At 45.1% G+C, this 25,128-nt stretch overlaps 1 protein-coding gene across 4 annotated transcripts in view; it reads left to right on the top strand.

Annotated features, from left to right (window-relative positions):
- Mp (collagen XV/XVIII-type protein multiplexin) overlaps positions 1-25,128 on the top strand; it is a 731,849-nt gene that overhangs the window by 245,034 nt on the left and 461,687 nt on the right. For 3 of the 4 annotated variants that reach the window (XM_075880875.1, XM_075880877.1, XM_075880878.1), the window contains 3 exons: positions 2,751-2,792; positions 18,373-18,442; positions 24,891-24,929. In XM_075880875.1, coding sequence (XP_075736990.1) covers positions 2,751-2,792; positions 18,373-18,442; positions 24,891-24,929 — 151 coding nt within the window. The remainder of the gene's footprint in view (positions 1-2,750; positions 2,793-18,372; positions 18,443-24,890; positions 24,930-25,128) is intronic. The other variant, XM_075880876.1, reaches the window with a different exon arrangement.

Genomic DNA, 25,128 nt, shown 5'->3' with positions numbered 1-25,128 from the left:
TGGAATGACCGATAAATTATGAAACTGAGCTAAAAATTGCTTTCTCTTCTCTCGACAAATGATATAGTAAGCTAAAAAATTACTCGTAGAAGGCCATGTATCTGCCAGTGGCTAATTTGAACATAATGTGATTTGCCATCACAGGGATTGACGCAAGAGCCCACGACTTATGGATGCGTGCGTGCGTGATCACACACAAAAAGCCGCGTATTGGAACAAAAAAAAGGGTTCCAGGTCACGTAGCGCGCATGACGTAATTTATTTGCCCATGCCATTCCTCCCTGCTTAGCTTCCATCACTTTCATCGGGACTAGAGAAGAGGGAATGCGATTGCAGCATGCGTGAAATCTTTAACTTTGATAGTACTGCACGCATTTAAAAAATTTTTGCGGCGTTGAAATTGTGAGGCAATAAGCTTTTTTATAGATTATACTCCATGGTTAGCTGAAAAAGTGTTACAGGGCTCTTTAACGGAGACGAATTAGACAACGAATACAAAATGGCACCGGTTAGTTAAGAATTTGGTAATCCACTTAAGAAACCTTGTAGTTAAGTTAAGACCTGAAAGTTTAAGAAAAAGGTACGACTTGCGAACCTCGTGAAAGACATTTGCGCAGTCAAGAAATATAGCGCCAGTTTGATGCAAACAGTGAAAAGAGTGATGCAAATCATGAATTAATTCGAACAGCGGCCTTTCTCAAGAACCACCGAGAAGACAAATGTGTTGATTAATAAAGAATAAGTTATGTTTCATAAAAAAGTTGATGGCAGCGGATGAAATTATATGTTATAGGAGTTAACAACATGAACTAGTGAAGGAAATTGGTCTGTAATTTGACGGTTTACACGGGTCACCACATTTGAATATGCGAATTATGCGAGGTTCCTTCCATAAGTAAAAGGTTCGTCATTACTGCCTAACACATTATGTTGGCTTGTGGCTTAGTGGACGCTTTCTTAAGCAAACGGAGCGCCTGGCTTTGGCAGGGCACCCTCCCCAAATGCTAGCGGCCGTGTCAGAAAGCATGCTCAGAGGCGTGAAAGGTGCTGGCCGGATGCAGGAGCAGGTGCTAACTCAAAAGAAGAAGACTGTGATGGTGCGGTAAAAGCGCAGGTTGTCGCACAACCTGGGAAAGATAACCCAGCATTGCGAAATCAGGGTGGTATTCTCAGTCCGTCTAAAGCTCTCCAGGTTGTTCCAAGCGGTGAATGCTCTCCCTGGGAACAAGGACATGTGCGAAATAAAGCACCAACATCCTTTTGTGCTGTGTGAGCAACGAGTTGTGTACTCCACGTCACTCTCATATGGCAAGTACTAGGCTGGACAAACGGGAAGGTGCCTTAGTGTCCTTCTCAGGAGCACCAGCAGAACCTGTCAGTGGTCGCCTGCAGTCAGTTAGCGATGCACGGCCGAGACTGTGGCTGCTCCCCTCACATTGAGGGTAGCACACTCTTATCCGGGAATGGGAAACAAATTGCTAGAAATATTTTAGAGGCAGTCCGAATTCAGAGGCTGCGTGACTGATTTCGAGCAGGTTCTCCATTTCCCTCTCAAATGAGAAAGTACGCTACGGCGCATGCCTTTTCAATAGTTTTAGTGCGTGATTTACACTGTTCTTATATTTCATATTAGTTTTTGATGTTTTAGATATTTTTATATTTTTTGTGCTGGCTTAGCCTCTCTGCTTTTAACGTGTTTGCTTCAGGTGGTTTTAAGATCAAGTACATTTTTTCACTTCTTTCATACGGAGGGCATACATTGTGACGTAGAAATTTTAGACTACGTGGTTACCTTCGGTTGATTGTCCTTTCGGTAAGCAGTTGTCACGTGGTTTTCATCGCTTCTTTTCTTCGTGTTATCTTTCTGTTGTTTCGATGCGTGCCTACAAAGAGGCTCTGCGTTCAGAACACTAAATCAGATGCGAGTTCGACACTGTGTGTGTTCGTACCTCCTTACTGTTTCGTATTTTTTTGCGCTGGTAAATTTATCCTAATCATGAACCAACTCGCCCAAGCAGCAGGTTTAGCCGTGTTGGAATTCTCAATGAAATTCACCAATGCGCTCAAGTTTCTTATTTCAAACCAGAAACACGAGCGTGGATCTCTACGACCAAAAAAAAAAAACTATTTTAAACATCACATCTTGCAGCATATCTGCAAAGTATTGGCGCTTTATTTGCCACCAGTCTCTTAAAAACAACCGAGGCAACCGTTAGGTTAACTAATAGCCGATGATGTTGGAGGAGCTGAAAAAAGCGCTTTCACTTCTTTAAGAATGTGGGACCAGGCATGCTGGCAAGAAAAAGAAGCATGTTATTTTAAACTGCATTGCAAAGTTTTGCGGCAACATTAGTGAGGCTGAGTCATCCATACCAGGTTTCAGACTTGGCACCACTAATGTGTCATGAAAGAAATTTAAAAAAAATTGCGGTGCATTATTTTGGTGAGGCCTTTCTTCTGTCTCCTCTTCTGGTGCCCACTAGCGGAGATATTTTTCAGGGAAGGACATGCCCACACTACATGATTCGCTCCTTTCACGTTAGTGGAGCTGAAACACCCTTCGTTAAATGATTCGCACCTCCCTATTCGCTTCGCCCCTCCCCATTCACACGTGAACGTCTCAGGCGCATGAACGAATCAAAGGGTGGGTCAGTTTGCATGCGTGCAGGTATTCAAAGTATGCCTGTGGCCACCTAGCATGTGTGAATGAGTGAAATACAGAGATATCTCTTACTCTTTTTCTTCCACAGCCGATTGGCAGCGGAGAGTTCTCGGAGTCAGACAATGGTGACGTAAGTGCCGATGCTCCATTTTCTTTCTTCACGCTCTTTCTTTCCCTGCAGAATATTGCAGTTGCGTGTTCACTGCACTTACTTCGTTATGTAAAACATTAATAACAGATTATACTTCTGTTTTATTTTTTGTGGTTGCGTACAGCCATCCCAAGTCACATGTTAAGGTCTGTGCAAAATTGAGCCGGTTTTACAGTCGTGTTGCCTGTGGAAGTGAGAACTTCAATATTCTTAGTGCTCGGGCGGGGGCGAAGAGTAATCTTGCAGTTATCTGCTCTTCAGATTCTCAAAAAAAGTGGCACAGTTAGCAAGTACGAAGGAAAGATTGCGATAGCAGGAAATTGGAATCTTATACGGAGTAAGGCTAGGAGCTAGCTACTTTGGCGTTCAACCTAGCGTAAATCAATAATGCACTGGCAAAGCGAAGTGTGGTCTCTGCAGCGAAAAAAGCGTGCTGTCGATCGTTCCATTGCAACTGGAGCGCAGGGTAGCAGCAAGCTTGCAGTTATTGGATATTCAGATCCTGCAAAAAACATGACCTATCCTCTGCCACAGCGATTGTTATAACATAAAAGTGAAGCATACCGTTACAAATGTAGCTGAGCGTTTATTGCGCATGGTTTGCCATAAGGTCAAAGGAATAAATGCTACACGTTGTGATGTCATGCGAAGAACTGCAAGCAGCTGCAAACATGCAATGCTCTGCTGAATCAGTAACGACGCATGGAAAAAATCGGCCCCGTATCTGCATGTTTCACTGCGAATGTCGTCGAAAGACAATAGCCTTGCGCCTGGAGAGCCCCCCCCCGCGGTGGTTTAGTGGATAAGGCTGCTGACCTGCAGGTCGCGGGATCAAATCCCGGCTGCGGCGGCTGCATTTTCGATGGAGGGGAAATGTTGTAGACCAGTGTGCTCAGATTGGTGCACGTTAAAGAACCCCAGGTGGTCGAAATTTCCGCAGCCCTCCACTATGGCATCTCTCATAATGATATGGTGGCGTTGGAACGTTAAACCCCACATATCAATCAATCAATTGCATTTGGAGAGATTGAACAAAACGTTTATTTCATATTCTGCGCAAGAAAATTGTTAAATGGTTTTCTGGAGGCGCTACGTTAAAATGCCTCGATGCGTGCAGCGAAGGCGAACAAGCGCATCAAGGCACGTCACACGTGAGACACGAATGCTATCTGGCAGTTATCTTGAAAAACAAAGCGCGCGGCCTGAACGCCCATCTTCGAGGCGATAAGGTGTAGAGCGCAAGGCGACGGGTACCTGCCACCAACGTGTCGTCTTATAAAAGCGTTGGAAACGCTTGCAACGATCGTCAGCGCAGCGTGATAAACGCTACGGTCCTTAGAATTAATTACAATGTATACATTTTCCAGTATAAAGAGATACATACAGAATATTGACGTGTTGTTACTGTGCCTAAAATATGCGCAATAATGGCTTTTTAATCGACAATTGCGCGAGTATGAACCCTGAACCTTGAGCAATCTTGGTGGGTGTGGCGGATGGCGTTTGATTTCGGCCGGTTCTGGTGTCGTTTCAGTGCACAGACAGACAAGTTCACCAACAGACAGACAAGTCCACCAACAAACAGACAGACAGACAGACAGACAGACAGACAGACAGACAGACAGACAGACAGACAGACAGACAGACAGACAGACAGACTGACTGACTGACTGACTGACAGTCTGTCTGACAGACAGACAGACAGACAGACAGACAGACAGACAGACAGACAGACAGAGAGACAGACAGACAGACACAGACAGACACAGACAGACACAGACAGACAGACAGACAGACAGACAGACGACTGACTGACTGACTGACTGACTGACTGACTGACCGACTGACCGACTGACTGACTGACTGACTGACTGGCTGACTGACTGACTGACTGATTGACTGACTGACTGACTGACTGACTGACCAATATTTTTGCGTTGAAGGTCCCGAAGAAAGACTTCCGTCTTTAAAACATACACAGGATCAGCGCGAAGAAATGTCACAGCACGACACTTGAAGCGCGCTGCTCTCACCCATAGGAGGAAGCACGAAATTAACGCACAGGTATGCACAGGACGAGGACACGATAGAAACTGACACAGTTTTAACTTTTTTTGGAGGTGTGAGCGGCGCGCTCCTTTTGTAAACATAGCCGTTGCAGTTAGTGAAGTTAATGCTGTGAGAGCACAAGTTGTGGAAGCCGCTGCCGTTGCTAGATGAGCGCACGCACATTACAACGCACGGGGTGACGATCTTTAAAGCGCGTTGTTCGAGCCCGTCACGCCATCTCACTAGTGAGGACCAAAACATGCCGGAGCTGAAACTTCTGAGGACTGTCAAAAGCATATGGAGCTCGTTGTTAGTATTTTGCAGAAGATGTTTTTTGTAGCGGTTTTGCGCCGCCTGTGAAGAGTGGAGGGGATGCAGGCTAGATTCCCGGCGGCGGATTTCCTTTTTCTAGTTTTATTTCCGTTGTTGTATGTTAGTGCGCATTTTTGACGCGTAATGCCTGATGAAAATACAACAGCGGAGCTGTGGAAGGCACCGGCATAAAACACTTTCGTGTCAAAAAAGCGGCACACTATGTTTGCAGAGGCGAAACAAAGAGTGTGATAGCAGCAAACTGGAATCTTATACGAAGTAAAGCTAGGAAATAGCTCCTTTGGTCTTCGACCTGGTGTAACTCAATAAACATTGGCACAGAGAAAAGCGGCCGCTACAGTGAGCGGCGAAGGGAGTTGTCGATCTCTTCAATTGATATATGGAGTTTGACGTCCTAAAACCACTATATGATTATGAGAGACGCCGTAGTGGAGGGCTCCGGAAATTTAAACCACCTGGGGTTCTTTAACGAGCACCCAAATCTGAGCACACGGGCCTACAACATTTCCACCTCCATCGGAAATGCAGCCACAGCTGGAATTCGATCCCGCAGCCTGTGGGTCAGCAGCCGAGCACCTTAGCCACTATAGACCACCGCGGCGGCGCATCAATCGCATCAATGAAAGCGTAGCGGTGAGACCGCAGCTTGTACAAAAAAAAGGTATGAGCTCTGTATTTGTCCCTGTCAAGACGAATGCAACCATACTCGGCTCCTCAAAGTCCACATAGTTTCTGGGGCAGCACTTCCGATACCCGTCATGGACCTTTCTTGCGAGGAGAAACGGCCTGTCCGTTTCTGCACTGCTGTCGGGCCACACCAAGCGAACGCACCCTGCCGAATATGCTCCTCAAGTATAAATCACTACCTTAATAGAAAAAAAATCCAACAATCTCTACCAAGTGAGTTATGATGGAGGAGCTTGCCCGAAACTAATCAGGAGAACCCGCGAGTCCTCTGTACAAGTCCTCTATCACAGTAACGTGCTTCTATAGCGGTTGTAGCGTGTACACTATAATATACACAAGATGTAATCATTTACGCACCTTGCAATTTATACCAGGATTGCGTTAAAAATTAGAAAGCTTTAAAACTTGTTTTCTTTTGAAGATAACAAGTTATGGTCAGTGAAGTATGTGGCAAGGACATCTTAAATTAAAGGTTGCAGGTGAAAGTTGGGAAGGCGATGTTGATACAGGTCCCGAATCGAGGTTGTCTCACTGCCCCTTGCGCGCAGCCTCTGCTTCGCGGGCACTTCTCCGTATACACAGCACAGAGTGTAGTCAGTGCCTCACAGATGTGTAGGGGGTACCTCGTTTATCAGCAGAATTACGAATGGCATAGTGGCATGTCCCTACTTCATGGAAGTGTAATAGGTGTGTGGTGGTTACATTGACGCAGCTGCATGCGTCTCTTGCGTATACATGACAAGGGACATGCCCCTGCATAAGAACCTTCGCGGGCAAGTTCCTAAAAAACACCCTTAGTTGCATAGCACGTTGGCAGATAAAGAAACTTGAATTGCAACAATTGAAACTACAGCTACCGTTCAACGCGCATTAATCGGGGCGTCCTAGTTTCAACGACACCTATCCAACACCTATCACACTCCCAATGAAATATTTCTTAGACACATCTGAAAAACCATTAGCCGTTGAAATTTATTCATAGATTTCTCTAAGTTAACCTGTACAAGTAATCGTGAGCAACCATAAAACAAACGGATGAACTTTCATCGAAAATACAGCTTTGACATATTCCCCACACAGGGTGTTTTCAGAAATCAGGAAAACCTGTAATTTGTTCTCTGCTTTCAGAACCTTTTTATGTGGAGGTAGGTATTTTAAGATAGTCAAAGACATCAGTTTCAACAATCATTGATGAAGGTGAATATTACACTTTTCATTCGGTGCTGTTATGTCACATGGTAGAAAGAACTCATTCGAGATTTAACATGTCGGGAAACCGGCTCCTTGTGCATATTGGCCGTAATGAAATTCAACCAAATTCAGTGGTGAAACGGAAACCCAAGAACCGGTGAGTTCTCAAGCTAAAGACCACAAGGACGTTGCTGTTCGAGGGAGTAACTGCAGACGTTTTTCGGCATTTGCTGACGTATGTGCGTCATGCGTTCTGTGATTGCGAGCTTAGTCCACACACCCACACAACGCAGCGGGTTGGTGGTTCATTCAACGAAGCTCATTTATTCAGGCCGTCTCAGAAGAACACAGTATGTGTGCTCTTCCGTGGTGGGGTTTCCCCGCTGAACATTGAAGAATTTGATTACTCTGCAATTGTTACTGGAGGCCAACTTCTTGAAACCTCCAATCTGCCATAGGTTCTTCGCATGAATGACTTCAATTTTCCCTTGTGATATCAAGACGTCAGTTTACTAAATAAAAAGTTAAATTTACTTTCTTATTTATTGTAGCAAATGGTGTCTTTAACCATGTTATGATGCCTGGTGCTCCAGAAGTTATTTTGAAGGCACCGAACAAATATTGCACTTTGCTGATTTTAGAGGAATCTGATTTTTAAGAAATAAAAGTTGATGCTTGTGGGTTTTGTGGTTATTTTTACTGCTTGTAGGGCATATGCAAGTCAAAAAACGCGTTTTTTTCTCAAAAATACATATTTTTATTTTAAATTGCTTTCTGAAGTTTAGTTTTTTACCTTCACGAGAAAAATGATAGAAAGTGTTATTAAACTACAAGTAGGTTTTAATCGCTTTTAAAGAGCACAAGATGGCTAATAAAAACAGAATATATTTCATTTTCTAGAGTACCTTAAATACTGTTTGCGTCGCGTCGATAGGGTAAGAAGTGGGTGCGTTTCTTTCTCGCAAGCAACAAGAAAAAGAACTCTTTAGTATCAGAAAGCAGCGGCTTGGATCGACCGCATCACTAGTGGCCTCGTGGCGCTGTAACAGCAGACAGTGATGCTGCCATAGCTAACGAGCTGTCGCATCAAAAATTTTTTTCTGTCTTTTTTTGTGCTTGAAATCGTTCTAGAGGAACCTTTAATTTTATGTTTCACATTAAGAGTCGTTAAACAGTTCCACACTGCTTGTTTCATATCTGCGTATTTCTGGTGACTCCGCTCTTGGTGGCGTCGTTTTTCGAGCATCCTCTAAACTAATAGGAGGCAGCGGGATGAGATGAGTGCGATTTCTGCGAAGAGAAGTTTCCCCGTAGTCGACCCAGTAGTGCCTGGGATTGTCAGCGCTTCCTCAAACAACCCCTTCCTTTTACAGGTCTACGATCCATACGTCTGTTCCATCAGATAGCTGTGGCAGATCACGCACTGCATGGTGTCGGTCGTAGTATTTCTTCTGGTGCTGACGCTTCGACCTTTCGAAACATCGTGAACCTATTTACAGCGCAACACCAGAAACACAGACAGGGAAGGAGCGCTGGTGTTGCGCTGTAAATAAGTTCACGATGAATCCCAACCAACCGGCCCAACTTACCGTCTTACGAACTCTCGAAAGGTGCCAGTTTCTGGAGAGTGGTGTCCGAGCTTGCAAGACTTCGCTGGGCGTTGGCAAAAGCGTGCGCAGTCTTCTCCCTATGAGAACCTCGGCGAGGCTGTATCCGTTATTCAATGGACTTGTCCAGTAAGTGAGAAGATTTTTCCAAGAGTCAGCAGTTCCCTTCTGGGACTCTTTTATAATTTTCACGGCAGGTTCTGCCATTCTGATGCCCTGGTGATAATGTGGACTTGACGTCACGTGTTGAAAGTTGTACTGGGCAGCAAATTTTCAAAATTCTGCACCGAGGGCTGCTCTAATTGCGGCCCATTATCGGACACTACAGCTTCCCGGATTACACATCTCCCAAAAATGAATACGCAGTAGTTTATTACTGCTGAAAAAGTCATGTTATTCAGTGGTACCAGCTCCAGGTATTCTGAAAAACTATCCATGGCGACCAGACACCACACCCCCTACATCCCATGAAAAAAATAAATCTATCGCGATTAGTTGGTCTTTGGTCTGATGAAGAGGCATCCTTTGGCTGGTGTTTGCTTAGGGCAGCTGTGGCAGTTCTTAGCCATTCATTCAATGTCCGCGTCAACATTTGGCCTCCAAACTGAGCTCTTTGTACGTGTCCGGCACTTCTAGATTCAGAAGAGTCCCTCGTGAATTATTTCGAGGAGGGGCTGCCTTAAAGTGTCAACGGGATCACAAGACTTGGAAACGTTCCTTCAATTTTTTGTTGTAGGGACGTTCTTGCCCGTTGGTAGCGTACTCCTCAAGGACTGTATGTGGTGGACGTCCTGTTCTCGCATGCAGTGAAGCTCTGCCTGTCGTTGTTTGATGGTCTACTGCCGTGGTGCCACCTACAATGTTTTCAAAGTTTTAAGTCGGCATGGAGTTGCAGTGTTCTCGAGACTTTGTGGTGTGGGATGCCCACCGCGAGACGGTGTCGAAATAAATATTCACGCAGGCCTCCGTAGTCACACATAGACGCAAGTAGGTGCATAGCAGTGACAATACCCCTGTCGTATTCGCCGTATTGTGGTGTTCGCGTGTTGCACCTGACGATTTCATATATTATGTTCTGTTGAGAAACAAAATAGCCTTCATATTTCTTCAGCACGGTCTCCAAAGGCTTCTTGTCAGCTTCAAGTTGGAACGTTTTGAAGATGTATTCAACTTAAGGTCTCATGAGGTACACCAGCGCATCTACTTGGCACTTTCCTGGCTTTGCGTCAAGTCCAGACGCCGTCCGGAAGCGAATAACTTGCTGTTTCCAGGCAGGTCAGTCATTGGGCGTTGCGAAGGTGAAGAGATCGGGCGGAGCGAATTAAAACGAAGCCATCTCACTTGCTCTTTCCTTGCAAGATACCTTGTGGCATGCACGTCGTCTGGTTGTCTGGCACTATTCAGCGGGCACGGGGCGGTGGCGTCCTCCTCGTTTCCAGGCTACTTTGACGTCCGATAGTCGTGGTGCTTATGATCGGTAGGTGCAACATCTGACACCATGTTGCGTCACGTCGAGACAGAAAGAAGCGGGCGTGCTTGTTTCGCGCAAGCAACAACAAAAAGAATCCCTTATTATCTGAAAGCAGCGGTTTTAACCGACCGTGTTACTAGCGCCCTCGTAGTGCTATAAAAGTCGACACCGATGCTGCCTTAGGTGGCGGGCTATCTTATCACACAAGAATTTTCACCCGGCGGCTTGACACAAGCATTCCACATGAGGTGTATACTAAAGTCATATGCTCAAAGCAAGCATGATTACCACACTTTCAAGATGGAAGAAATAATCGTAAAACATATTTCTTAATTAATTAATATGTGAGGTTTAACGTCCTAAAACCACTATATGATTATGAGAGACGCCGTAGTGGAGGGCTCCGGAAATTTAAACCACCTGGGGTTCTTTAACGTGCACCCAAATCTGAGCACACGGGCCTACAACATTTCCGCCTCCATCGGAAATGCAGCCGCCGCAGCCGGGATACAAACCCGCGCCCTGCGGGTCAGCAGCCGAGTACCTTAGCCACTAGACCACCGCGGCGGGGCTAAAACATATTTCTTCCCTATTAGGTTAAAATACGTGGCGCAAGGTTGGTAATGAGAAGAACGAGAAGAGACAGAAAGAGCGCCAACTAGCCTAACGTAATGTACTGTTAAGCGATAATTCTTCCCGCGTAGATAAGCTTTAATCTATATCTTCCTAATGGGTTTTTCTCAAGATCCTCTTTTGCGCAACTTCTTGAGTTTATACATCACTTACTCGGTACTTATGAGAGCCGAACAGCAATAACTTTGCCGTCATATTTCTTTTTACGTGAAGGGTTGAATAATCTCCTTTAAGACTTGATACTGCCTGTATATAATTATTACAAACCGAAAATAAGCAATTAGTATGAACTGAGCAATATAAAAATTCTCACTTTACAATTTATTTTGCCCTAAGAATGCATTAGATGCAATTTTTTACGAGTATTTCAGTTTTACAGTAAATGTGAAGCAATGAGAGTCATGAATGGCTCAAAACTCTAACAGTTTAGCGGCATAAGAAGTTTCTGCACCTCGCCCCGCCGTGGTGGTCTAGTGGCTAAAGTACTCGGCCGCTGATTCGCAGGTCGCGGGATCGAATCCCGGCTACGGCGGCTGCATTTCCGATGAAGTCAGAAATGTTGTAGGCCCGTGTGCTCAGATTTGTATGCACGTTAAAGAACCTCAGGTGGTCAAAATTTCCGGAGCCCTCGACTACGGCATCTCCCATAATCATATCGTGGTTTTGGGTCGTGAAACCCCACAAATCAATCAAGTTTCTCCACCTCAAATTATTCTTTACACATTATCATGCAAAAAGCGACATCTGTTCAACGTTCTATACTCTAATGCATGTTTTAAATCAGAAAAGAAGACTATATACCGCGAAATATTCATCGCCGAAGGCTACACATTAACGGAACTTTTTTGATCTGAGCTCCCCTAAAAGAGAATAGTGTTTCAGGGTATACTTCAACGCAAAAAGTTTGGTCTGTCTGTCTGTGACTATTTGGCTCAAAATTCAGCCACCTGGTTCATACGTGTGAACATTGTGAATTAAAAGATAAATGGTATGCATGTTTTAGGCGCAAAATGAACACGTAAGTGTTAGGCAGCGTGCATTTTTACCTAAAACAGCGCAGATACGTAAATTTAAAGACGGAAGTGTTCAATACGCTGCGCTGACATTGCGACACTATGAACGAAACAGCGAGTGTTTGCTCCGCTTCGCTAAAAAAATTCTAGGGAATAGACAAAAAAACCCCGTTCTGCCTCCTACCAGTAACTCTGCATGCTAAAAGAAAGCTTTCGTTCCTTCACAAAATAAAGTTTCCTTTTATTCGATTCCATTCACATTACTGCCAGATTACATCATATATCACACAGCACCTCCAGGCAGAAGTCTGTCTTAGGTTGCAGCCATGATTTTCTCTTTTTCTCTTACTCTGTTTCTGTCTCTGCAGCTTTTCTTTCTCTTGTCAATATCATGTTCTCTATCTCGCTCTCTGTTTTTGTACTAATTTTCTTGTCCGTCTGAGTTATTCCATCCAACGCTGGACAGATGGGTGGACACGGACGTGTTCAGGGAACAAAGCAGAAGGCGAAGAGTGCATGCCAGCAGGGTCGCTGTTTTCGCAAATGATGTTCGGGGCTAAGCCTAACACAAACAGCTCCGCCGTTCAAACAGAAAGCCCTTAACACTTTCGTGACCGCGCCTATCCCCATCAATAGTATGTTTTCGATGTTTACAACTTGTGTGTCTGCCCTGTTTCGAACGCTTTTGGACACCCTTGTTCTATTTAACGCGTAAAAAGTATTTTATCAGTTTCATTTTGTGTTTCTATTTTTTCACTGTGTGGCGATTTTAAAGCACCTTTGCATGCGCGCGAGTGAGCATGCACAGTTTCAATCATGGCGTCGACGTCGCCTGTGACCGCTTCACGAAAACGGTGAATTTTGGAAGATTCTCATGCATCTGGGCTGGAATATCCAAATGACGACAACAGCACAGGCTCGGAAGATGACATCGACACTTTTGATTTCAGCCCGGATGACGAGAGTTCGTCAAACCGCCCCGGAAAATCAGCGGTCGTCCACCGGTCACTTTAGCTTTGTGCTCAGGCCGCGTTATTGCCGGTCAGTGTAAGTTGACCGGATCATCTCCAGGCTAGAACTCTTATCTGCAGGGCGTCTACTTCCTTTGGGCGGGACTACTTGCCGGCGGCAGTGCAGGGAGTGCAGCTTCGTGCGCGGAGGCAGCCGGCAGTGAACCTTGGAGCCGCGTTACGTAGTGCCGCGCGACGCTTCGTGAGCGCTGTCCACTTTTAAAGACGATAGTCTTTCTTCACGACCTTCGACGGAAAAAAATTTGGTCTGTCTGTCTATACATTTGTCTGTTTTTGTTTCCCCTTAACGATAACTCTAACGACACCAAACGGCCGACCCCATACGCAGCGCCCACCAATATTGCTCAAGCTTCAGCGTTCATAGTTTTGCGATTGTCAATTAAAAAGCAATTATTGCGCATATATGAGGCGCCATAACAGCACGTTAATGTTTTGTATGTGTGTCTTTATACAGAAGAGGCACACACAAGTAACTCTAATGACTGTAGCGTTTATGGCTCTGCGCTGACAGTGCAACGCGATGCTCAAAAAGGTGTTTCCAACGTTTTGATACGACGACACGGTGGTGGCACCTGCCCGTCACTTTGAGTTTTACCCCTTATCACCTTCGAGACAGGCGCACTTCTTTCACCGCGGGTGCGCACGTCTTCGTTTTCGAAGGTAACTGCCAGATGGCGCTCGTATTTAACGTGCGTTGATGCGGTTGTTCACCTCCGCTACACGCTGGAGGCACTCTAACGCAGCGCCTCCACAATACCATTCACCGATTTCTCCGCAGAACATCAAACAAACGTTTTGTTCACTCTCTCCAGACGTAAGACTATCCTCTTTCGACGACATTTGCAGTGTAACATGCAAATTCAGAGCCAATTTTTAGTTTTTTACGGTTAAATTATTGGAGAGCGTTGCAAAAGCAGAAATAAATATTTTTAGACGAATATTCTTCAGAGGCCGACTTACAGCGAGAGAGATGGTGCTTGGAGGTCTCACAGTTCATCTTGATGCTCCCACACGAAACGCTCCTACAGCTAACGGCACCAGCCAAAAAAAAAAAAAAATCAATGACTGTAAACTATGCTATGAACAAAAAAGTTTCAACAGAAAGCAAGTGTTTTCTGTGAAACATGCGCAGCCATCCTATGATTTACAGCATCGCAAAACTGCTTCGCATGGTAGCATAAAAGACACTACGTGTAATGTTACTCTTAGTACACAAAAACATTTATAATACTGCGATAGCGATTATATGGAAACTTTCGGCTGGATTTCACCGCCGGTGTCAGCGTGGGTGTCAGTGTCATAAACCGTATGTATACGTGTCTATATATGAAAAAACACAAGAAAAAAAGTCCCAGAAAAAGACTCCCGCGCGTGGAATCGAACGTGGGACCTCCGCGTTTTGGATGCGAGGCGTTAACCACTGAGCCATTGAGTCTTTCTTTTTTGCATGGTATATAATAAAGTATTTGCGCAATAAATACAAATCAAGCGAACAAAAGTACAATCAAATCGCGAAAATAAGTGCTCAAGCGTTACTCATAAACACTCAATGGCTCACACAGCGTGAGTTCCTCACATGGAGAGTTCTTCACATCGTCTTATGCAAACAAAAACGGGGTGAGGTCAAACAGTTCTCTAAGATAGAGTACCAGTCTGGTCTAAAGTCTAGCTCGTCGTAAATGTTTTTGAGGTGGATAGCCATTTGAATGAAGTGGATGCTTGAAAAGGTGGTGGGATGTGCATTGCGGTCTTGCAGTCGTGTATTCCACAAGCTGTGCCTACCCATGAAGAAAAACATGTCATATGGTACTTTATCATGCGCTGCTGGTAGAAGATAACGTATTGTGTGAGAATTAATGACGAAACGTTCTTTAGTGCTCGCTGAAGGACATCCCAAAACGGTATGGCATCTTTGCAGCTAACTGAGCAATGTTCAATCATTTCCGGCACATCACTTAGACGGCAGTTAGCAGAAGGAATGAAAATACCCTTTCTTTTCAATCATGTGTTAACTGCCAATGTTTCAAAGGGAAGTTTATAGAAGAATGTTTTTGAATTCAGTGGAATGTACATTTTGCACTCTCGCTTCAACACATCGTGCCCTAGAAGATTGGCGTACAGTGAGCGGTACAACAGAGGTGGGAAGAGTGTACTCAGTAGATCCTTATACAGCACCTTGCGCGATACTGTGTACAGGTATTCTACAGAAAAGTGAGCTTTAAGGAACTGAACTGCGAGGTAAACTTCCTGCATGAACCCCCCAAGCATGGGTGTTCGGAGAAGTTTGATGAAACAACTAAATCTGTTAAGTAATCTACAAGTGTAACCTGCAAGAAGGAACAGATTACAGGATGGGAATTGTCTAAAAAAAAAAAGAAGAATCGTGACACTATTTGCCATAAATGAAGGTGTTTTAATCTTAACCCACCCTCACTAACTGGCTTGAATATATTATCACGACGCATGGGCTCAAAAATCGAAGACCATATGACAGTAGCCAAAATCCGATGAGAGCGTTGTATATAGAATCTCGCGCAATGAATAAGTTGCAATACATAGTGAAGTTTTGTAGCTAAAAAAGTATTGCAAGCTTCAGCTCTCCCAAAGATTGAAAGTCGATAGGGAACAAATGTCTGGGCCTGTCGTTCAAGCTTTGGCACGCATTACTTTCAGTAATGCGCGCTGAATCTATATGCATGCAATGGTACACCGAGATATGTTGGAGGAGGTCTTGTCAAATTAATCCCTGCAAAGTGGTTCGGTATGCTACCCCACAAGCCAAACCACACTCCTAAACCTTTAGAGGCATTTAAACGAGCTCTAGATACTACGCCAAACTTTTCTATGGTATATACCATATTTCCGACACTTGGCTTGTCTGTGCAAAAGAATGCGACATCGCCTGCATAAGCTAATACTTCAACCTCACTGCCTAAAATACTGAAGCCACGAATGCAACTCGGCTGTATTATGCTTAAGCACAGTGGTACTAGATAAAGTGCAAATAGGAGAGGTGACATCGGGCATCCCTGTTTTACAGAAGAGCGAATAGAAACAGGCTTGGAGAAATGACCATTAACTATCGGACGAGTTGAGCATTCATCATAGCATAGTTTAACGCCTTTAAGAACAACCTGGCCAACATTGGCTTGCTCGAGCAGAGAAAAAAGGAAGGAATGACGAACACGATCAAGAGCTTTTGCAAGGTCTACCTGAAACATTGCAAGATGTTTTTGAAAAGCATGACAATATTGAAGCACTGTTCAAGCGACATGTATATTTAAACATGTATATTTAAACGACATGCATATGTATGTTTGTAGGAATCGACCCCTGATCTCACATGTCTGATGAGACCCAATAAGAATCGACATTGCAAATTGCAACCTATTTGCTAATACTTTTGCGAAAATTTTGTAGTCCACATTTGACAGCGATATTGGTCTGTAGCCCTCGAGGAAGCGAAGTTTTTCTTGTCAGTTGTTTTCGGTAATAACACATTGTGACTTTTGCAAAAGGATTGTGGGAGTGTATCCATGTCATAACTGATTTGAAAAATATTCAGCAATATAGAAGCAAGCGTTTTCTTGAAAGCTTTGTAAAGTTTGCCTGAGATGCCATCAGGGCCTGGTGTTTTCAATAAAGGCAAGATGTTGATTACTTGCTTGATTTTTTGTATAGTAATGGGTCCATTATTGACTGCACAATCATTGTCCTTCAAGGGGTTTACAATAGAAACAAGACTAGTCTTGAGGTGGGCGTCAGGATCATCAGAGGGAGAGCTAAATAAACTGTTATAGTACTTTTCGAACACCAAAGTAATGTATCTATTATCTTTTATGAGCACATAGTGTACAAGTCTGGATTAACTTTAGAAATTGCATGGCGTTGCTCATCAAGTAAAGCTTGGCGCGTCGGTTGCTCGGAATTTAAGGTGCGCTGGTTCGAGATCTAATACGTTTCCCTTAGTAGCGAGCAGCATCATATCTCTGTAGTTGGCCCTTAATATTCTCAATGTCTTTGATGTACTTTCCACGTTAAAGTGGCAAGCTCTTCATATCTACCGCTTACCGCTATTGTCGGGCATCTCGGGAGAGTGGAGGAACTATCGTGTTTTCAGCATTATCAGCAAGATGGCGCAGCGAGCGCACGGTGGCTTTCATCTCTCACGTGTACTTTGGCCCGCGTAGAGATTAAGAAGGCGCACGCTCAATCGCGCTCCCTTATCTTGCAGTGGGAAGAATCATACGTCTCGGCTAGCCTTTGGGTTTCGTCAGAACAATTATATTGTAGTTACCCGGCGCACAAAGGTCACTGCAATCGTTGCACGGCCTCCGTTTGCGAAAAGGGCGTGCTTTTCAGACACAGCGAAGTAACTGAGACGCTTATTCACGTTGATCTGTACAGGTGAGTACGTTTTGTGCATTATGCGTGAGAAACATGGGGAACGATTCGATCTGCTTGCCATTCTGCGCGTCACCTTCCCATTCGTTGCTCTCGCGTTCATTGCTTCGTCTTTGCGGCAAAACTGGGAGTTATTTTTACTGCGCTTATATTTACAGGGGAATTGTGTGTGCTCCTTGCGTTTAAAATGTATAATTCCATTTCTTTTTATGCTTAGCTTGTTCAGAGCATTTTTGATGGTTCTATGAAATTTCTTTCTTCGTATTTAGAATGTTTTTGTTTGATGATTTTTTTTGTACTAATGGTAATAAATTTGTGGTTTCAAACTGACGTGTTTAAAAGACAACATTTAGCTGTACAGCTTGACGATAAACACTAACATCAGTATCTTTGGGTGCCATTAAAATTATGATTTTCTAGACTACCAAAGAACGACCCAATTTCTCGCGGTCACAAAATTGCTAAAGCGTCTCGGCTGAACGAAATGTCGTAATTTGAAATTTAGCGTAGCAGAGTGATATTTACTGAAAAAACTAAGCATAGTAACACTGTAATGATATTGTTCTTGAAGCCTTCTCAAAAAGGGGATTTGGTCATGCTACGCAGAAATCAAGGTTTCGGATTCTCAGAAGCGAATACGAGGTTGCTAATTAACTGTCGTGATAACTGCTCAATAAACGGTGGAACAAACGAGTTTGAGAAGCTGTCTTGAATTGGCATTTTGCTTTCTGAAAACTCCACCAACTTCAACGCAAGAGTGCTGTAGCTGTCGAGTCCGTGGGCGACATCCTTCAAAAGTAGTATAGTATCAGCTGGTCGAGTTGATGTAACGTACTGTATGAGTGGACAAACAGCCAGAACGAAAGGAAAGAAGTTGACCGGGCAGACGCTGTCCGCTTTCCTGGTGCTTGAGTGCTCTCTATGTTCTCATGCTTACCTTAACGCCTCCATACTGATTTCGTCAGAAACTGGTATAGTTGCACTCATGTCCGCGTTACATAGCCGAGTCCGACATATAACGTACCCAGAAAGAAAAAAAAGTTCCCGCAATGCTTCGTATCTGTTTCTGTAGAGCGCTAGCACGTAAAAAGACGAATGGCGGACACTGAATTGTACTCATTATACGCTAACTCTTTGCAGTATGCAGAGGACGATTCAAAGGATCACAGCATCTTCGAGTCGGATTACAACGAAGGAAGCGGAGATTTCGGTGAGTTGCGCTGTCTACATTTTCATCATTGTGCGATGTTTTAAATGCGAAGCATTTGTGCGGACTAACGCTAATTGGACGTTTCTATCTATCTATCTATCTATCTATCTATCTATCTATCTATCTATCTATCTATCTATCTATCTATCTATCTATCTATCTATCTATCTATCTATCTATCTATCTATCTATCTATCTATCTATCTATCTATCTATCTGTCTATCTGTCTGTCTGTCTGTCTGTCTGTCTGTCTGTCTGTCTGTCTGTCTGTCTGTCTGTCTGTCTATCTATCTATCTATCTATCTATCTATCTATCTATCTATCTATCTGTCTATCTATCTATCTATCTATCTATCTATCTATCTATCTATCTATCTATCTATCTATCTATCTATCTATCTATCTATCTATCTATCTATCTATCTATCTATCTCTCTGCCTGTCTGTCTATCTATCTATCTATCTATCTATCTATCTATCTATCTATCTATCTATCTATCTATCTATCTATCTATCTATCTATCTATCTATCTATCTATCTATCTATCTATCTATCTATCTATCTATCTATCTATCTATCTATCTATCTATCTGTCTGTCTGTCTGTCTGTCTGTCTGTCTGTCTGTCTATGTTGCCCCTTTCGTCTGTATGCTCTCATGATGTGCTTCTTAACATTGTGTAGACTAAAAGGGGGGGGATAAGAGGGTCCAAAAGATATGACTGTCTCGTCATGGCATGTGTAACATGAAAATGCTGCCACGTACGTGTCAAACCGTTTTCACCAGACACGTGTGGCGCATTCCCGTTTAATACGGGGTGCGGTTATCCATGACAGGTGATTGACAGTCTATATTATGTCACGGTGAACAAACATTGGCAATACAAGTGCGAGAGCATTACCAAGAATCGTCATTGGTAGTGTTGTCTCCTTGACTACACCAGTGACGTGGGCCATCTACGCTATACATGTTGTCCCGGGCTCAGTAAATACCTGAGAATAACGACGACGAAGTGCTGAGGGGAACGTGCATGGACTGCTGCAGCATCGTATGCTTTCGCTCGCTAATATATTCATCGCGTATACTTTATTCCCCGTAACATCATTGGTTGAAGGTGTGGGGTGCAACTCGCTATACAGCCCCAGGAGCTGGATCTTCGCAGTGGACGGTGCATCGCCGCTACCACGATGACTGACCAGGCTACTCAATGTCAACAAGATCCGTCTGCCCCCAGCCAATCCTTGTGGTGCAACCTCGTGACCCAGGCCCATTAAACGGCACGAGTTGCATAAACGTACATGACTGGCTGGTTCTGTATGAGCGCGTTAGCAGCAGCAACCATTGGGATCCGACACTTATGTGGGCGAACATAACCTTCTACTTGCATGGCATGGCAAAACTCAGGTACGAGACGCATCAAGAAGAGTAATGAGCTGGGACGTCTCTAAGCAGAAATTACGCTCTCTATTAGGGAAGCCCATTGAACGACAAGTGGCCGCAAAGAAAATGCTTGTGACTCTCACCCATACATCCACAGAGCAATACATCGCATACATCCAGGATGTGTTGACTTTGTGCCGCAAGGTCGACAAGGACATGCTTGAGGAGGACAAAATCGAACACATCCTGAAAGGAATCGCCGATGACGCCTTCAATATTCTGCTGTGCAAGAACTGCTCGACGGTGCAGTCGGTCATCGAAGCATGTCGTCACTTCAAACAGGCGAAAAGTAGGCGCATCGTTCACCGATTTGACCGCCTTCCGAACACGACGGTTACGTCCTGCTGCGAAAATTTTCCAACACTTCATCAACCACCAGAACCGAAAAACGTCGCCAGAATAGTCCGCCGGGAACTCGAAGTTATGGCACCCGCCACGTCTAGCGTCAGTGCTCCAGGACACAATCACGCTGCTGTTTCAATGATACAGGCCGTGGTTCGCCAAAACATCGTGAATATGGTCATTTCGCCACCTCATCGAAACGTCCCTGCTACTTCCAGCTCGGCTACTCCAGTCGCGGCGGCTGCCACTCCGAACCACTCTTTCGCGCCATGAAGAAACCCAGCCGAATGACGCACTCATAATGATTGAACCACATGCTCCACGTGCCATTGGATAGGACACACCGCCTGCCATTGCCGCAGCCATTGGACTTCATCATTTCGACCAAGCTTCTATGATTGGGCACATCGCTCTGAACGTGCGCCCTATGCCCCGTCCTACCGTGTTGAGAAAAGTGCAGAGCATATTCCAGCACGTCAGACCAGCCACTCGTCATCGCCCGTGCGTCATCAGCCGCGCTCGCCCGAACCACGCGGCTCTCGGTCTCCCTACGACCGTCGCTCAGAGAACTAGCGGCTGCAGCCCTTGGAAGTGACTCTGCATACGCGACTCGGACTTCAAATCCTCTAATTACTCCCGACCAGCGATGCAACTTTCTTACAATTCTCTTTGATGGTTTACCTGTAACTGCTCCTATTGATACCGGTGCACAAATATCTGTGAGGAGCTGACCTCCGCTGCCACCCCCAAAAAGTTCTGACGGCTGCGATTGCGCCTACCGTACAGCGGATGGGAGTACTTCTGCTGTGCTTGGAATGTGCACTGCGCGATTAACAATATATGAGCATCAAACTTCAGTTCCGTTTGCTTTACTAGAAAACTGCCCTCCCGACCTCATCCTTGGACTCGACTTTCTGACTTCGCACGCGGCGCTCATTGACTGTTCTGAAAGTCTTCTTCGGCTCAAACTCCCATCATTCTCAGATACATGTCTACCATGTCCACCACTCCTAACCTCGCTCTACACTCTGCCGGTTTCTTCTGACTTCCGCCACAAGTCGCAGTCCGACTCTCGCCATGCCATCCAGTACCCGATGGTGATTATGTTGCTGCCCTAATTTCTGACGTGGCCATGCATACGTAGTGTCGCGCTCCCCAACACGATGGTTACCGTCAAGGACAACTGAACTTCATTAATCGTCCTCAATTTTAGCTTCTCGGTGCAAGTCATTCCTCGTAGCATGTCAATTGCGCATCTGACACTGCTGATTGACCTGTCAGTTTACGCCCTAACCACTGATTCGCCACCCAATTTTTCATCAACGTCAGTCCCGTCACGTTCCTGTTCCGACCTTTTCACGCCAATGATATCCGACAAGCACACCTCTGAACAAGTCTCTGCTCTCTACCACGTCCTCGCTTCTTTTCAGAACATCTTTGACTTTAGCGACCATAATTTATGCCAGGAATCCGTGGTAACCCATCGCATCGATACATGCAACGCTCAACCCATTCGCTGACGGCCCTACCGTGTGTCAGCCCCAGAGCGCGCTATTAAACAGCGGGAAGAAGATAATGTTTCACAAGGGCATAATCAAACCCTCATCTAGTCTCAGGTCCTCACCCGTTCTACTTGGTAAAAGAAGGAAAATGGCTAGAAATTTTGTGTTCCCTACCGCCATCTCAGTCATATTAAAAAGAAAGATGTCTATCCTCTACCGCAAATAGATGATTCACTCGATTGCTTACACGGTGTCAAATATTTCTCTTCAATAGACATTCGCTCTGGCTGCTGGCAGGTCACCGTGAATGACAAAGACAGAAAGAAAACGGCCTTCGTGACTTCTCACGGACTTTATCAGTTCAAAATGATACCTTTTGGATTATGTAATGCCCCCCGCGACTTTTGAGTACATGATGGACTCTCTCCTTCGAGGCATGAAGTGGACCACCTACCTCTGCTATCTTGACAAGGTTATTGTTTTTTTAACTACTTTCGAAGGTCATCTTACCCGTCTGTCTACAGTGCTAGATATATTACGACGTGACAACCTGCAATTAATTCGTTCAAATGTCGCTTTGGGCAACACTAAATATGCGTACTCAGCCATCTTGTTGACGCTGTGGGCGTACAACTAGACGTTCCCAAAGTCCGAGCAGTTCATGACTTCCCCACTCCTCGTTCAGCTAAGCACGTCTAAAGTTTTTTGGGACTGTGCTCCTACTTCTGTCGTTTTGTCGAGATTTTCGCTGAAGTAGCCCATCCTCTTACCTGCCTGATCAAAAGGGATGTTGCATTAACCTAGGGCCAACAGCAAGCAAACGCCTTTTCGTCGCTCGTTTACATTCTCACCAATCCACCAGTCCTAGCAGACTTCGACCTATCTGCCACCACGGAGCTTGGTACGGATGCCAGCGACCAAGGCGTAGGCGTAGTGCTGGCGCAGCGGCAACAAGGAATGCTCCGCGTCATCGCGTATGCAAGCCGACTGTTGTCGCGCTCGGAACAAAATTATTCAATTGTAGAACGCGAGTGCTTAGCTCTCGTCTGGGCTATTGCGAAATTCCGACCGTACCTTTATGGCAGACAATTCTCAGTTATTACAGACCACCATGCGTTTTGCTGGCTCTCCTCACTCAAGGACCCTACGGGACGCCTTGGTCGCTGGGTGCTGCGCTTAAAGAGTACACTTTTTTCATAACCTACAAATGCGGACAACTTCACAAGGATGTCGACTGCTTGTATGGTTACCCAGTCTATCCCCCTCAATTGATGGAAGGTGGACAAGAAGCCCTGGTTCTCTCAATCACAGCCTTCACCAATATAACTGCCAAACAATGCCGTGGCTCCTCTTTGCGTCCTATTATCAATGCATGGTCTGAAATCTTCCCACCCTGACCACTCCTTACAGATGTTCATTCTTCACAACGACATTTTGCACGCTACAATGACCGCCCAGATGGTGCTGAGCTTTTGCTCGTTGTTCGTGCGCATATTCACGCAAATTTTTCAGCCCAGATTTATGATGCACCCACCGCTGGACAACTAGTGGTGTGACGCACGTATGACCACATTCTCCGACGATTCTTTTGGCCTGGCCTCTACCGGTCTGTGCCACAGTACGTCGCGGCGTGCGACCTCTGCCAGCGCCGCAAGACACTTGCACTGGGACCTGCTGGTACCGTCCAACCCACTGAAATACAAGATTAGCCATTTTTCCGAGTCAGCCTCGATCTTCTTGACCTTTTCCCGAGTCGACCACCGGTAATAAGTGTATTGCCATCGCTACCGACTACGCAACGCGGTATGCCGTTGCACGAGCCCTCCCCACCAGCTGCGCTACGGATGTAGCTGATTTCATTCTTCATGGCATCATTCTGCGTCATGGTGCTCCTGATCAGTTGATCACTGACTACGGCCACTGTTTTCTATTTAAAGTAGGCGACGAGCTTCTGCGATCCTGCTCTACCCACAAAGTTCACTACAGTGTACCATCCACAAACCAACAGCATCACCAAACGCCCCAACCGTACCCTGACAACTATGTTGGCTATGTACATCTCCAAGAAGCGCAAAGATTGGGACATTCACTTACCCTTCCTTACCTTCGCGTACAACTCTTGACGTCATGATACAGCTGGATTTTCACCTTTTTAACCTATGGTTTGGTTATGACCCGCCTTTACCCATGGACACCCTGCTTTACTATGACGCCACCTCATCGACTGCCTATGCTCGTGATGCCCTGGCCCGTGCTGATATTGCCCGCCAAGTCGCCCGGGATTGTTTATTTGCCTCGCACCTTAACCAAAAGAGTGCTTACGATCACTGGCACCACGACGTACAGTACTCCCCGGGGTCGCTAGTCTTGATGTGGTTGCCATCACGACGTGTCGGTCTCTGTGAAAAACTCATGTCCCGTTACGTTGGCCCCTACCGCGTCATAATGAAGGTCACCAGCGTGACTTGTAAGATTGCTCCACTCCATATCACGTCGGCAACAGCTTCAATCCCTACAGATATAGTGCACGTCTCGTGACTTAACCCTTTCTACTCACACCCCGAGGAATGATCGCACCAGGACGGTGCTTCTGCCGCCGGCGGGTAATGTCATGGGCGGAGTAAATACTTGAGAATGACGACGATGAAGTGCTGAGGGGAACGTGCATGGACGGCTGCCGCATTGTACGCATTTGCTCGCCAATATATTCATCGCGTTTATTTTACTCCTCATAACAACAATAATCAGAGACACTGATAAGAGCAAAAAAATCTGTGGCGAAATTATTGGCTATGTGTAGGAAACTGTTACTGTGACACAAATGAAATATGACTGTAGCTGCATAATACGTACGATGCATGACATATGGTGTGTGATGAACTAGTCTCTGCTATATCAAGATGCTGTCACTGAGACTATGGCATTGAAGCGGAGCCAGAGGAAAGGGGGGCATGCATTTTCAGCGGTTAGGACTTCATATTGTTGACTTCGGCTGAAATTTCGCCATTGTTGAGTGTATTATTTTTAGCAGCGTTACAGTATACAGTTTTTGCGGAAGCTTTTCTTGAGCACTATTTTCTGCAAAATGTGTGTTTTGAACAAGTTCTGCTTTTTTGTTTACGTTTTGTTTATGTTTTGTTTCCATACACCGGTGTCGAAAAAGGCGTCATGCCACCAATTCCACCACCTCTGATACCTTATGGTGAGTTTGTGTTTAACATTTTGTGTTTCTTGCTTACTTCGGTGTTTAACACAACGATGTGAGTGTTGTAGTAGGAGCTTGGTTTTTAACGTCCCCCCCCCCTTTATTTTTGCATATCAACCATGAATAATTTTCAATGGCATTAGCTTAGTAGTAACTATGGACGTGTTGCTAAGGTGTTAGCCCGGACCACTATGCG

The sequence above is a fragment of the Rhipicephalus microplus genome, chromosome X (genome assembly GCF_043290135.1).
Source record: "Rhipicephalus microplus isolate Deutch F79 chromosome X, USDA_Rmic, whole genome shotgun sequence".
NCBI lineage: Eukaryota > Metazoa > Arthropoda > Arachnida > Ixodida > Ixodidae > Rhipicephalus > Rhipicephalus microplus.
This window is presented reverse-complemented; position numbering and strand designations above follow the sequence as displayed.